Source organism: Lepisma saccharinum, chromosome 7 (genome assembly GCF_977018435.1).
Source record: "Lepisma saccharinum chromosome 7, izLepSacc3.1, whole genome shotgun sequence".
In the NCBI taxonomy this organism is placed as follows: Eukaryota; Metazoa; Arthropoda; class Insecta; order Zygentoma; family Lepismatidae; genus Lepisma; species Lepisma saccharinum.
In genome coordinates this window covers 83,733,636-83,749,067 of record NC_139235.1, presented here as the reverse complement: position 1 = coordinate 83,749,067, position 15,432 = coordinate 83,733,636, and the positions used below count along the sequence as shown (strand labels likewise).

Genomic DNA, 15,432 nt, shown 5'->3' with positions numbered 1-15,432 from the left:
TGTGTTGTCCTGTGTTTTGTCGCTATATGTGCTGAGTGCCTCTTTGCAGTATCAGCTTTTAACTGGTCAGAAAATTTGATGATTTTAGTTACAACACGGCATTACAGTTATGCTATTTTAGTTATAGTAAGGGGCTCGACCCCATATAGTGTGATGGGTGCAAAATAGCCTTATGCTGCTGCTCCCAAAAGTGTGGTTTAACTGTACACAGCAAAAGTAGAGATGTAATATTAAATGTTGTTGAAGTTTTTGAAGCAAGGCAGGGAAGTAATACATAATGTCAACACGGTTGTACTTAGGAACAAGTGAAGGGGAAGCAAGAGGGGAAAAACAAATGACTGTCCACTTTAGTTAGTAAATATGCTGGAGTTTTTCTCGCCTTGGTAGAGCTGAGCATTCATATTTATCTTATTTTACATTGCTTTCTACATCATGAAGTTAATCATATGGGTGCTAGCTGACTGAATAAATATGAATAAATAGTTGACCTAACACAAACCTGATGCACTTGATACTTGAACAAGTGAAAGACATTTCTTGTCTCAACATTTCAAAGTGTATCTTCTATTTATGGGACCAGGGATTTTCCAAGGATTTTAAAGTAAATAAGTGAAGAAAAGGGGAATAGCTGAAATGTTTAACGCTTAACTACTATGCGCCCTGAATTTATCTTTTACTTTATTTCTCACACCCCTCCAACCACAAGTGAACCCTTCTCCATACCTTTTAGTTGGGGCACTGCTGTCAAGATCGTAAGGACAATACTAGTTATGTTTGTTTTTTGTTACGTTGTCCTTCCAATGGATCATTACTCATTTTCAATTTCAGCAAAATATATCATGTTACTTCGAACTCCTCCTCTTCTGGCAACATAAGAATGTAGACATTTTAAGAATTTCAAATTTCAAGAAAAGTTCACTTTCTGATCAATTTTCTTTCTCTCTGCATAAATTATGTTGCTTTTCTTTAATTTAACCATAATAAATTAATACGGAGAAACTAGTACTCACTTTATCCGCGAAACTGTTTTTTTCTTATTTGTGGCCATTGCCACCATCCTCGTTGGAACTTGTTGTACTGTTGCTGGGTGTGCTACTATTGTTCGTAGTTCTGCATCTACCGCTAGGTGCTCTATTGTTAGCTGTACGTCGGTGTCCGTGTCTTCTGCTATTTCCTGGCAGCACTAACTGTTGTAGTAGGGGAATCCAAGTGTGGTGTGCCTGTCCGCTATCGATGTTTATCTCATGTGGGAAGTGCATTATGGCATGTGATTCCTTGGTTTTGGTGTCTATGAGTGTGTGGGCGGTGGGCTGAACTTGTACCTTTTCGATTTTGTGGCCATTGTATTTGATGTGTTTAGGAAGACCAGTAGTGGATCGGGCTTTCTTTGCATCTGTTAATGATGTTGGGATGTTTCATTGACAGATCTGATAAAGTGAGTACAGTAAAACCTGTCTATCCCGGAACATGATGGTTCCGAGCAAAATTTTCCATCTTAACAGTTTTCCTTCTGATACAGGTTTGACTTTAAATACAGTATAGAGCGCTGCAGGAAATAAAGGAAAGACAGATTTACATTTCACATTACTTATAAAGTAGAGTACTAATGCATGTACGTACATGAATACGCATAAGCATAGCAGAGATTACAATTATGTAACTACACAACATGTTGGTACACTTTTTACAGTATTGTAAGAACGTACAGTTGTACTTATGTATCTTTTCGAACCCGGGACCCCTGGCGTCGTAGCGCGATGTGCATAGAGGGAAAGAGAAAGATTGAAAGATGGAATAAGAGGGGTGAAGAAAGATTGAGATAAAAGTGAAGAAAAAAGAAAGAATAAAAGAGAGATAACAAGAAAAATAGAAAGATGACGAAAGAACAGAGGAGAAATAGACAAAGAAAGGTGGAGAAAGAGGGTAAGAGATGAAAGAAAGAAACTGAATTGTAACAGCTATGAGTATTGTAGCGCATTCTTCCATATCGACAATGTTGCCGATAAGCAAGTGGCAACAGAGGCATGTTCCACTTAACAGTATTGCATTGTTTTCTTGCGAGCGAAAAAAATATAGGAAGAAATTTCCATCTTACTGAGAATAAAAACATCTCGTTGGTCTTTAAATGGTGTTCCGTTTCCACGTTAAGGAGGTTTCTGCCTTAAGCAGGTCATTTTCAGGTATAAAATCGGTCCGTTCTGGGGACTTTTTTTCCGTATTTACAGGTTTCCTTCTTATAGAGGTTCCGGGATATGCAGTTTTTACTGTACTAGTTTCTCCGTATTTATCTACTACTGTGTGTCTCTTTTCCCTATTATTAATAAATAATAATAACTGAAAATAGTTTTAGTAGTCTTCTATAATCCATGTCAATCACCAGAAATATGTCAGATATAGAAAATAGTAAAACATAGTAGTTGTGTGATTATGAACGTCCATTGTAGTTAAAAGGTTAAAATAGAAATGTTGGGGATTGGCAGCCCACTGAAAATTTCTTGCATCATAAATAGGCACAGTTAACCCTTACTATTGTTGTGCATGACATCATAACAACAATTCTTAGTACATCCTAGTTACTTCCTTGATTTTGTGTGATATTGGGTCTCAAGATTGTAATTTTTCATTTTTTTTTCCAATGACAGAAATGGTGCACTTCACTGCAAGTTCGTCTGGTCGCATTGTGACACTTGATCGAAGAGTAGGGACATTGTTGTGGGAGAAAGACTACCATTCTCCAATTGTTGCACTCTATTTGTTGGAGAAGGATGGTCTTGTGTCTGTCCCATTTGCAAGTGTTGCAGAGGAGACGTTTGACAATTTGCTGTCGAGGTTCAACAAGGGTAACCAGAAGCTGCTGGCGAATGATATAAAACTGTAGTAAGTACTTGAGTGTGATTGGTTCACTACATTCATATATATAGACTGCTTACTGCCATAGGCAAATGGGTGGGTCAGTCAAAATAATTGTTATCATATTAGACTATAGTTGCTACTACTGTATTTACTCATGTATAATGCACACTTTTTTCCAAAATGTTTGCCCCCAAAAACTGTGGTGCATATTATGCACGGAATAATCCAGATAGCCAACATTAAAACCAGGCATGTTTTCACTGTGTCACTACATATAACATGTACGTATATATCAACAGGTGCAAATACAAATTACCAGATTGGATTTCTTTAGTAATAACAATTTTTAAAAGAAGACTATATGATTGAAATGGCCATTCCCATGTTTTTTCACTTTGTAACGTATCGTTTTGTGACACCAAAGAAAAGCGGCACCGCACTGTTCTGGCTAAACTCGAGCATGCACTTCCTGTCTAATGGGATGTTTATCAGCAGTATCTGCCTGGTGAGAAATAATAGAAAATAACTTCCTGAGCACTGCAAATTCACAACATAATTTTGATCTTGCTTTCTTCTACAGAATAAACAAAGTGGTTACAGAAGTGAAAGCATTTGGATGCTAATCATAGTGGAGGGAGAGGGGGGAGGTGGTATCGGCTCGTGACTCATTGTACACAAGACGACAATAATCTCTCTTGGTCGACATAGCAACAGGTGATTCATTGAATAGGTATGATGTCGTTCATTCTTGATCGGCAAAGCAACTGCTTTATGTACCACAACTAAGAAAGCCATTTCCTGAACCTGAACTGTACTGTGCATTATGTATAAGATTATTGTTTGTAGTTTTTTTTTTTCCCCATCAAAAACCAGGGTGTGCATTCTACACGCGTAAATACGGTATTTAGGAAGACCGTAGCATAGCCATTCTTGATCAATTTATACTTGATGGATCTGGGTGTAAGAGGTGACGTGACCCTTTATCATGACACACAAATCTCAACCTCACTTCTATCAATATTAAAATACCTGTTATGTAATCACAAAATACAATTTTTTTTTAAAAAAAATAAAGTCTGAATCACGCGGAACTGGATTTCCAGTAGGAATGCCCTAGTTTTCGCTGAACTGGCTACCTGGGTGTAAATAATGGCCGCTGGGCTGGCTTCTTGACTGGTTTTGACGATTAGGCCCTGTTCTAGTTGCAACTAGCTTTCTCGGCTGGATTCTGTGGAATAGCCAATGAGAGCGAAGTTTGCCCATGTGAAGATAATCTGTGAGTTTCCTAAAGAAAGTTTTTGTTTGTTTGCTTTTCGGTAAAATAAAAAGTAACAGAGGTGTGCATTCGTGTTCAGTTCATTAATATTAATGTATTTATTCAAAGCGATGAGATTTGTATGTGACAAATAGTATGATTAGCTGATGATGAAAATCCTTATTATTACAAGTGTGTTAAATGTTTGACATTCATTGTTCAATAAAATATTTTTTTTTATGAATGAAACCTACGAATCCATGAATGAATAGGCATCCCCGAGTTCATTAAAAAGCTTGTTCAGTACATGCTGTTTACCATATTTTATTTTGAGCCAATTTCTAGTCCGTACTTTTCTTTTGGAATTGTTATAACAGCTAGATTGTCTGCTCTGCCCAATGTCTTACGGGAACAAAAGTATATCAACAAGTCCATAACAAGTGTTGTGTGAGGCAAAGACTAGCAGATGGGTAACCAGTCCAGTGCCAACTAGGACATTCCTACTGGAAATCCAGGGTGTAAGGGATGACCTTCCACGTAGTACACCCAACTGTCAACCTCACTTCCACATATTACACCCTGGACTACATTTTGCAGACAAACGAGGCTCTGGCGACTGGCTCTATGGCCAGTACAATTCTGTGTGTTGACCTGTTTTTTGCCCTTATGTGTGCTGAGTGCCTGTTTACAGCCTCAGCTTTTAACGGAAGTCAGAATATTTTAAGATTTTAGTTGTGCAACGTTAGAGTTGTTATTTGTAACGATAAGGGGCTGGACCCCGTATAATGTGACGGGTGCAAAATAGCCTAAGTGCTGACTGTTACAAACAGTATTTGTTTTTTTCTTTCTTTTTTGTGTTTTGTGTATAACTCTGTATGCAAAGGTTTCTGCCATGGTTCTGTGTAGTTTAAAAGAGCCAATAAGATTTGAACTTCCAGCCCTCCCCATGCGATGCGGGAGGAAGTATAAATATGGCCTCTGACAGAGGACAGGACAGAGAGTGTTTATGAACCGGATAGCAGAAGGGAGAGTGATCTTCGGTCTCCAGTGGCCTCCCATGAGAAAGAGCATTCCAAGGCGGTTCCGCCGATGCTTAGCTTCCACTTGGCAGTTCTGCCGTGGGGCTCAAGTTAGAGAAATGTAAATAATGTAAATTAGAGAATTAATGGATGAATCCGAGCCTTGTTTGATGAATTGTAAATAAATATATAAAGCCCATTTCTGCGAGTTTTCAGCAATCACCCTGCAACAATAATTCAGTAAGTTCTTGCCTGTGATTGAATCTTTGGTTCCGAGTGCTCTGGTGAGGAACGGGATGGGAACCCAGGACTAACGAGCCTATTTAGTTGTTTATTTGTTTTTTTCCTGCCAGAAGCAGCCCGGTAAGGGTGGACTGTTGCGGAACATGACGCACCCAAAATTTTAATATGAAATAAAATTAAACCTACTGGAAATCCAGTTCCGTGTGATTCGGCCTTGATATTGGTACAGAGTCAATGGAAACTTTGAATTTTTCATAACTTTCAGGATAATTAGACTCTTAAGAGTGTTGCATGGCATTTTTGCTTATCCCGTCAGCAATCAAAATACCAGAAAAGTATTGGCCAGTATTGGTGATTAAAATATAATCTATACTTTCCGATATCGGTGCATCAGTATTGACTCGGCTCCAAAAAGAATATCAACTTAAAATGCAATTGGCATCTATTAAACCAGCCTGAAATCAAGAAATACAACTATGTGCAAAATGGTCATATGCTTTTGTTATGCTTGGACTGATATAAAATTAAATGAATGTCAATCAACAGTCTTCTGTGGATGGCAAATAAAGTAATTTTTTGCAAAAGACAAACAGAATTATTATATATTTGTGTGCACATGAAGAGGATGGATGCAGAAAGACTAACAGTAAGAGCTTACCATGCACAAGGAGTGGGATTAAAGCCAAGGGGGAGACCAAGGTGTCGGGTGGAAAGAACAGATAGCGGAGAGTGTTAGGAGAAGAGGACAAGATTGGAACACCGTGGAAAGAGAGGAGTTGTGGAAGACCTGGAAAAAATGGACAGGCTTCACTTGTATGCCGACCCAGCCAGAGGCAGGAAATGTCAAAGAAGGATGATGATGTAAGAAGATTATTTATATAAACAGGAGTGTTATTTCTAAAGCCCTTTTCTAGCTTAATAATGGTTATAAAGAGCTGCATGCATCTGCCACATCAGGAAAGACACATCCTCTAGAATACATCGGAGGCTGTTTACAGTTTTCAAGTGCATTTTGAGAGAATTGATACAAATAGGTACATTATGCAAACTTTAAGTCGTGTCCTTGAGGGTACTGCTTGTTCCAGTCTTTTACGATTAACATCCAAATAATTTCAAGAAGCCCCTGAAATTTGGGGTATTTTTTGTGGAGAAACATGGAATTACAAGGTGCATTCAATAAATAACCGGAAAGCTGTATAAAAAATCTAAAGTATGACCGTGATTGTTATATGTTTGTTATTTTGTGAAGGCATCTCTAAGCTATTTATAGCTGGGGCTGGCACGCCTGCCTCACGCACGGGACGCTGGGAAATATTTATTCAAGATGGCGGCACCCTTACATGAGTGCTCCAAGCTGGAGCAGCGAAGTGTCGTGAGATTTTTGTTGAGTGAAGGTGTGAAACCAATAGAAATTCATTGCTGCATGACAGTTCAGTACGGTGACAACTGTATGAGTCGATCACAATTGTACGAGTGGGCTGAGAAGTTCAAATAGGGCCAGTGTTGAAGATTCTCCGCATCCAGGTCGCTCTGTCAGTGCAGTCACGGAAAGCAACATTGCTCAAGTGGAGGACTTGATAGGGAGAACAGGCGTATTACTGTCAGTGTAATTGCTTCTCAGATGGAAGCATAATGTAAACAGTACCACCACCTACTCCAACCTTTTGTGCGAAAAACTGAAACCAGCCATTGTGCAGAGACGACGTGGTCTGGTGTCCACTGGTGTGCTCTTGCTCCATGACAATACGAGACCACACACTGCCAATGTCACATTGTCTACCATCGAGGACCTAAAGTTTGAGTGCTTACCCCACCCACCATATTCGCCCGATCTCGCACCTTCCGATTTCCACACCTTTGGCCCACTGGAAGATGGACTAAGTGGATCGAGGTTCCAGAATGATGACAAAATCCAGTCAGCGGTGCATGAGTGGTTACGCAAGCGTCCAAAAGATGTTTTTCTCCTGTGGAATCAGTGTCCTTATCAAGCGCTGGCGTAGGTGCATTGAGCTAGGGGGGACTATGTTGAAACATGGTACTCTAGTTCTTTTGGTGCTTGTAATAAATATTTGTTACAACATATTTCCGGTTATATATATTGAATGAATCTTGTATATACATATTTTTACCTTTCAGCTTCAGTAGTTCATGATTTACTCTGTTTATTTCAAATCTCATATTTTCTATTTCAGTCCAACCTTGTATGTGGGTGAATACAAGCATGGCATGTACGCTCTGCCTTCATTGGTGGACCAGAACACTGCAACAATCTTACCAGCCAAGAGAGGAATCCCATTGTTGGAAGGACCCAACATGGAGAGCTCGGATCTTAATGTCAAAATACCTCCAGACATTGATATAGACGTGCCACAAATTTCTTCTCTACCGAAGGACAAGTCTCAGATTCTGATGTTGGGTATGTTTTTAAAAGTCGAAGCTTACATGCTTCTGATATAAATAATGATTATAGCATTACCAGTGTATGATCAAGGTGACCCCTTTTTTAAAGGACTGATCCAATATTATTGATACTCTTACTGATTTCCAGTAACAGTGAGGCTCAAAAATCGACACAATTAATAATTGTTCAAAACAATTATTATTATTATTAATATGCAAGCTTTTCACTGCAAGTACAGTGGAACCTTGATTTTACGTTTTTCAGGGGGACCAAACTGAAAAAACTTAAAATTCGGGAAAATGTAAAATCGAGAAAAATTTTGTATCATTTAGCTCTATTGGGACTGTGAATATTGAACGTATAATGTGGGAAAATGTAAAACCGAGGACGCAAAATCGGGGTTCCACTGTATATGCATATTTTTTCCAGAGTTTTACTTCATATGTTCAAGAATTAGATCAGAATATTAAAATAGGTGTCATTAAATCATAAAATCCATTTATTCACACAATACTGGTGCAAAATAATTGAAAACTTTGAATTTTATCTAATTTCTGGGATATTTAGATTCAGCCAAAGCGTTTCACAGCAAAGTAGTCTAACTACGGAAAAGTATCTGCCGGTATAGGTTAAGTAATTGCAACTCGTACTTTCCGATACCAATATGCATAGATGCCGACTCCATGGGGCTTGGGTGGGGGGGGGGGGGGCTCGAGCCCCCCAAATAATTTTGATTAAGAGGATCTAATGTATTATTTTGCTTCTCTTGTAAAGTTTACTCTGAATTGTACTACATGAACTTAACTTTAAATACACATTTGAAATGTTATAGACCATCAACTTTGGGAGGCTGAGACCGCTAAACCATCAACTTTGGGGGGGGGGGGGCTATGGCCAGAGACTGCAAAACATATGACTTATTACTATATACTAAGTATGTAATTATGAGTATTGTTAAAATTTTTACTATAAAGAGTTTCAAGAGACGATGTGCATGAACTAGGAGAGTGGATGGGACGTTCGGGCTACAAATGGCTCTCACATGACATTCAGAACGAGATAATTGATATATTAGAGAGATCTGTTTTGCGCTCCGTGGTAGCAGATATTAAAAGTCGGGAATATTTTTCTATTATGGTTGACGAAACTTGTGACATATCCATCCGTGAACAATTGACATTTTGCATTCAAACTCTAAATAAAAATTTCAATATTTTTGAGGAATTCATGGGCTTTTACGAGATTCCGAACACTCAGGCCAAAACTTAAAATAGGGACGGAGTGAGTCATTCATTATTTTTTTTTCAGTGATCAGAGGCCCCCCAAATAATTTTAACAAGTCGGTGCCCCTGCCAATATGTCATTATCAGATTCTGCTCAGCACTGTCTTTTCATCAATAATTTTCAATGAACATCAGCATTGGTATCAACTCACCTCGAATTACAACGTAATTTTTTAAAGTGAGAAATAATTTCACTTCTTGCACGTCACATCTTGTTGAGCAGAATGGAAATCTTGATATTAAAAATTGTTTCGTAGAATTTTCCAGCAAAAAATGCAGGCTCGACCAGGACTGCAATGGGATCTGTTGCCTTTGAAACACTGTAGACGTCACCTGGATCCTCCCAGTCTACAGTGTTTCAGTTGTGGTAGCGCTGAAAGAGACTATTCCACGCAGGTAAAACAGCAATAGCGAAAAATCAGACGAGACCAGGCTGGCTCGGTAGCTCAGTGGTAGAGCAATGGCACGGTATGCCAGAGACCCCAGGTTCGAGTCCAGGTCGAGCCTTCATTTTTCGCTGAAAAATTCTACAAGTACATCTCCTGTGTGTGCGTAATTTAAATAAAAATTGTTTGTAGCTCATAAGATATATACAGGGTAATTCATAATTCCCTTTGATGTTTTGAACTATAACACATGCAATAAAAAGGGCATATCAATACATAAAGAATCTCTCCAAGTTTGCACTTGTAATGGGCCTCATTGTGTAATTATAGACAGCTGCTCAGTATAATGTAGTTAACGGAAACATTGTGTGCACTAGTGAACACAAAGTGTTCTGAATCTTAGAATTCACTAAATGTGAGTCGATTGCGATGATACAATGGAGTTTTCGTATGAAATATCAAGCACAAGCACCTACAACGTTGTGCAACAAGTTCAAAGAGATTGGCTGCCCATGTAATTGATCATGATATGTTGGAATGTGATTTCAGGATGAATGTCTGGTGCGTCACCAGGGGGTGTACATATCGAGCACCTGTAAGGTTCGTACCAAACTTTGAAAGATATCTTATGTACTTATATGCACCTTTTTGTTGCATGTGGTATGGTTCTTGTACTATAGTGCAGGAGGCCTTAGAAAGATCGCTTCGCGGGCTTACAGCAGACGACAATATGGGGGTGTGTCTGCGAAAACCAATCAGGTCCGTGAATGAGCGAGCCCGGTTGCCACAGCTAGCTCGCTGCACCTTTCTGGAAGGGTGAGCGACCTCTGCCTGTTGCTACCTCGGCCTGTTTGTTCGGCTGAGGAGCAGACGACATGAGAGTATCGGCAATAGTGTGTGAGCGACGTCTGCTGTTAGCCCGCGAAATGCTCTTTCTAAGGCCTCCTGCACTATAGTAATGTTTCCAAACCCCGGAAGGAAATATGAATCACCCTATGTATACACCTTTAATTGTACTCTTTATTATTGTTGTTATAGTAATGGCAGTTAAATTTCACTGCTGTTATGTAAGTTACAATGCCTTCAAAGATATTAAAATGTGAGGGGAAAGAAATTTCTCTATACTCTTCATTTTCTCCAGTTTGAACACCGGGTGTCATAATGTCTTCTTCTAGGCCACTACCTCGTACCAGATAGCTCCAGGACGTCCATCACGCCGATGCTTCAAATTGGTGGGAATACAGGTTTCGAGGAAAAAGTTATCCAAACCCCTAACATTGTGTCCCATCACAATGTAAGCGGAGACGATGAGCACGGATTGAAGCAGTCTGTGGGTGTGCAGACGGAGAGGATGTTTCCTGTGAGCGTGGAGGAAGGGTGGAGGAACCTGAAGGGTTTAAATGTTTCCTTCATGTTCTCCAGGAAGTTCATTCAGTTCCTGTATGAAGCTTCAGAATTCTGGATTTGGCAGCAGGAGAATTTAGTTATGAAGACTGTGCTTCTGATATCTGGCATATGTGTTTTCGGAATGCTGTGCTACTTATATATGCAGGTTAGTTTCAGCTTTTCGCCGTGATGTAATGATATTTGGAAGTAACTAGTACAATGGTAATTAGGATGGTCTTGGCTCAATGATCATCCTAATTAACACTTCTCATAGAACACTAGACGAAACCCTTTTAATTGTTTTATTTGACCAGTGTACATGACCCCTGGAAATGCATACATGGTCAGAGTGGCTACTATCCGGGAATTCTGGGAAATATTGGGTCCGGGAATTATGCGTGAATTCTGCTTGATTTTTCCTCCGTAAGTTCTATCAATCCATTTGCTTTGTTAGTGTTCTTTGCAGACAGACAGAAGATTATTGTAAGGTATCTTGAAGTTGATTAGGTACATTTGAAATTCTTATGCAATTAACAATTTTTTGTAACTATATCCGATAACATTTGTGACTTGCGCCTGCAGATGTATTTCTAGTCTGAGTATGCAAAGTGTAAACTCTGCACCTTAAATTATATATAATTATAATATATTGGAATCTCGCAGACAATTTATACTGTTAATATATTTGTGTGTGGGTGGTGAGAGGTGCTAATATGTAAGGTTGAAGTAGAGAAAACATCTGCGTTGTACCCTTGAATTTTTGGAAAGTTAGCCTTGAAAACCGGGAATTGTACGTGAATTTTATCATGGTCCTAGAGTGGCCACCCTGATGGTGTCCCGTCATTCATCTCTCCCTTGCCTATCACCAAAACTGACCCTTCTTCTCCCTCAACTGCACTATATATTCCTTTTGGTAGAAGTCCGGAGACAGGCACCTTTGCTAACTGCTGACTGTCCCTAGGCAGGAAATGAACTCGGTGGAGCCTTGGCAGGCCATGTACACCACATTAGGGTTAACCCAATACCAGTGCTGATACTCTTACAGATTTCCAATGATACTACTTAATACTTAAAACTTATCCACGTTTTCTCATCCTGTTTGTAATGAACTGCTTTATGACCTAAATTCAACTGGGCTTTCATGTACATTGTTCACCTGCTGCAAAGCAGAGCCTATTCCAGTCCAAGGATTATTGAATGCATTTGTTTTTTTTAGTATTACACAGTGTAGTCCAATTTTCCAATTCAAAGTTCTTCATAATATTTTTAGATTTTAACATATTGGAACTATACTGCAGCAATCTCCCAGGGATATGGTTTTAAATATTCGTAGTTTCATGTGAAACGTAATCATCTAATCTCAAAATCTGTTTCTCCCTACATTGTTGGTACAAAAAATAAGAAATGTATGCATTTTGAATTATTTCCAGGATATTTAAATTCTGCCAATATTGTCGTGTGGCATTTTTTGGGAACCCTATGACATTTTTTGGATTCTAGTAAAGTATCAGCTGGTATCAGTAATTAAATCCTTACCGGTACTTTCTGATTTGCTTCTTACCGGTTTGCTTATGGAAATGTCCATTGCATTTTTTTGTAAAATAACGAGTACAGTATTTTTTTTTAATGTTTGTGCATTTTCTGTATCACGTGTAACGTTAAATCAGAAAAACAAACACACCATTATAAATTGCACTGTTGCTAGCCAGATTTTAAAATCTGCAGCAATATTGTAGTGTGTGCCATATATTAGAATGTATTGCATAGTTATTCGTGCTGTTACCGGTTGAGCCATCTTTACGAAGGTCACTCCAGACCAAGAATTAATTACTTTCAACCCAATCCAATTAATAAGTTAATTTTTTAAGGTCACATTTCAAATTTGTAGCTTTGGCTTTCTTAGCACATATTTGAAAATTAAAGGAAAGAAAGAATTTCTCCTGAGAAAAACGGGCTGCTGCCTGAATTATTTTTAGTTTTGCCTACTTCTGCAATGGTATTACCCAGCCCTACTTGTAATACAATTACAAGTAACAGTAGCCGGCCCCTGTGGCAGAGTGGTTAGCAAATCGTGCTACGATGCAAGGTGTCCCAGGTTCGAATCCCACCTTGGGAATGGATGTTTCCGAGTGTCCATTCATCAATTTCATCATATCCCTCATTCCCATCTTCGCAAATTAGCCAAAAGTGGCACAAAAAGCGAAGTAAAATAAAGCAAATCAAATCAAACAAGTAACAGTACTTTTTTTGTGTAATGGTAACTTTTGCAACAAAATTAATTGTTACTTCTACAGTTACTTTTTGCTATTGAACAAAATTGTTTCAACCGTATTTTTGCAATACTGTGAACTAAATGTTCACCAGAAAGAGTTTCCAAAGTGTATTTCAGAACATGAGACAGAGAATCATAACATCCGACAGTCAACCTAGATATGCCACAGATTCGTGGTTCAACAATGGTTAACAAGAAGAAAGTAAATTTTAATTTTCAAGTGTAAAAGGTTACTTTCAGTTTTATTACCTTATAACGATAATACGTTATATTGGACTTGTTGATCGCCGTTTCGTTTACGCCAGAACATATTTTTGGATTTACATGTCTAATTTACACTTTAAAACTGCTTAAGAAAACCCAAGGATTCTTTACTGTTTTTTATTACAAACTTCTAAAATAAACTATCTGTTAATACATAATACATTTGCCCTGGAAAGCTGGAGGGCTTTGTTTTACATAGTTAAAACTAATACAAAAATTACCTCCAGTTGCCTTAGATTAATCTTAGGTTAGTAACATAGATTAATAAACAGAAAATAAACACTTTGACCTCAATTAAAAGAATATGGTCGACCTACTTACGAAATTTACTCAGCGCTGCGTTTTCACTTTTACTGCAATCAACACTTCCGATATAAAAGTACACATCTCGAGAGCTCCCGACACTAGGGGGGAAACACTAATGGCAGAAGCTCCTTGATGTCTTCTTTCCGCCACTTCTTCTTTCCCTCGAAGATGTTCGACGTCTATCTTCTTTTCACTTCTCGCATTATAAATGTTGCCAAGAGAAAAACAGTCTGTATTTAAATAAAATTCCGTGTGCTCTTTTGTCAATCACGCGAATGTTCAAATGTCCGGAACACAGGTCACTGTTAACTGTCCACTAGGCAGACGACATCTACAAAAACAGTCCAAGAATAACTAACTGCAAGTTGCTGCCAATAGCACAGTCAAATTCGCGAATTCTCCATACCCAGAGATCTCTATGCCAACTGCTGCATGTAAACTTCTGCAGCCAACGTGCGAAGCAACGCAGCTTTTCACTCAAAGGCTCTACAAACACTGCTCGAAAAACTTCACCGCATTTTCCTTTGTCCCTTTACACAATGCATAGTAAGGACAGTTCATTCTGCCCGAGAGGTGTTAATCTCTGTAACCTCCTTCTTCTCGGAAGAAATAATCAGTCCTCAAAATAATCTGTTATAACCTTTATATTTTTACATTACAAAATATGAAATTAATTGTAGTTTTTAGGAAAATTATTGTTTAATTTTTTATGTCATCGCTAAAAATTAGAACAGCTTGCTTGCATTGGTAAGCTCATGGCTAGCTATGCCAGTGTGCAATTTTATCTCATGCTGCCAGAATATCAGTTTACATTTTATTTTTACCTAAGGAGCAGAGAATCAAAAACATTCATGGATAGTTTACTGTGAAAAACAAAGCAAGAACCCTCATCAGTATTGTACACAGTAAAGCATGTGAGGCAGCAAATCCAAGTTTTTCCATCCTGTGTGCAACTTTGGCTTCATTTGAATTTTTAAGTATTTGCAAGGTTGGCCTGTTCAATTGATGCTAGCAATTAATATACCTCGGAAGGTTTATTCTGGTTTCACTCAGTGGTCTGTCATCTGCTGGAAGACCAAGGTAGAGATCAGTCCACCCATTAAGAGGTGCACTGGAGAAAGCACACGCTTTGCTCACTGCCCGCCAGAGTTTGCCATTCCCTTTGTGAGGGGAAGTTAAACTCATCCACAGCAAAAGGATTGAAAGACAACTGACACAGAGATAGTAGGTGGTTGAATAGTTCAGTGATATTATTTGATTACCCTTTCAAAGGTCCAGGCCTGTAGCCAGGCAGGGAGGCCCCCCCCCCCCCCCTGGCACTGCCGCCAGCTCCTTTGACATTAGGTAAAACTATTTTGTATTCTAATTTTTTTGAGGTGAAGAGTGAAAATGTAGACAGCAGATATTATTTTGTTCACAAGTTCGTGAGGGATAAATTCACAGAACATGAACAGCAACTATTACATTTGTTCATCTTGTTTGTGAGCAGAAGTCTAAGTACCGACAAGTATTTAGAAGATTGTTTACACTTTAGAAAGTTCTTTCATAGGGGAGCTTCTTTATCTGTAACTTCCCTGTCCCTGTTGCAGCCTCTTGTTTGACAAATAGCTGTGACTTTAACGTCATCATCCACATTCCTTCCACAGCTGTGTCAAATGCCAACAAATCCATAGTTTTGGGAATGAAGAGGAGTTTTATTGCTTCGGTCGGGACACGGTAGGCACTATGATTGAAGCGAATATTGTACATTTCTACTTGTATGAT

The 15,432-nt window shown here is 38.7% G+C and overlaps 1 protein-coding gene and 1 non-coding gene across 2 annotated transcripts in view; both read left to right on the top strand.

The window, feature by feature from the left end:
• The window catches only part of Ire1 (serine/threonine-protein kinase/endoribonuclease Ire1), a 73,786-nt gene that overhangs the window by 26,194 nt on the left and 32,160 nt on the right, over positions 1–15,432 (top strand). The window contains exons 7-9 of the mRNA XM_083125529.1: positions 2,643–2,877; positions 7,563–7,786; positions 10,616–10,992. Of these exons, the coding sequence (XP_082981655.1) occupies positions 2,643–2,877; positions 7,563–7,786; positions 10,616–10,992 (836 nt within the window). The remainder of the gene's footprint in view (positions 1–2,642; positions 2,878–7,562; positions 7,787–10,615; positions 10,993–15,432) is intronic.
• On the top strand, positions 9,490–9,561 carry TRNAT-GGU (transfer RNA threonine (anticodon GGU)). Its single transcript has one exon. It is a non-coding gene; the product is annotated as a tRNA-Thr (tRNA).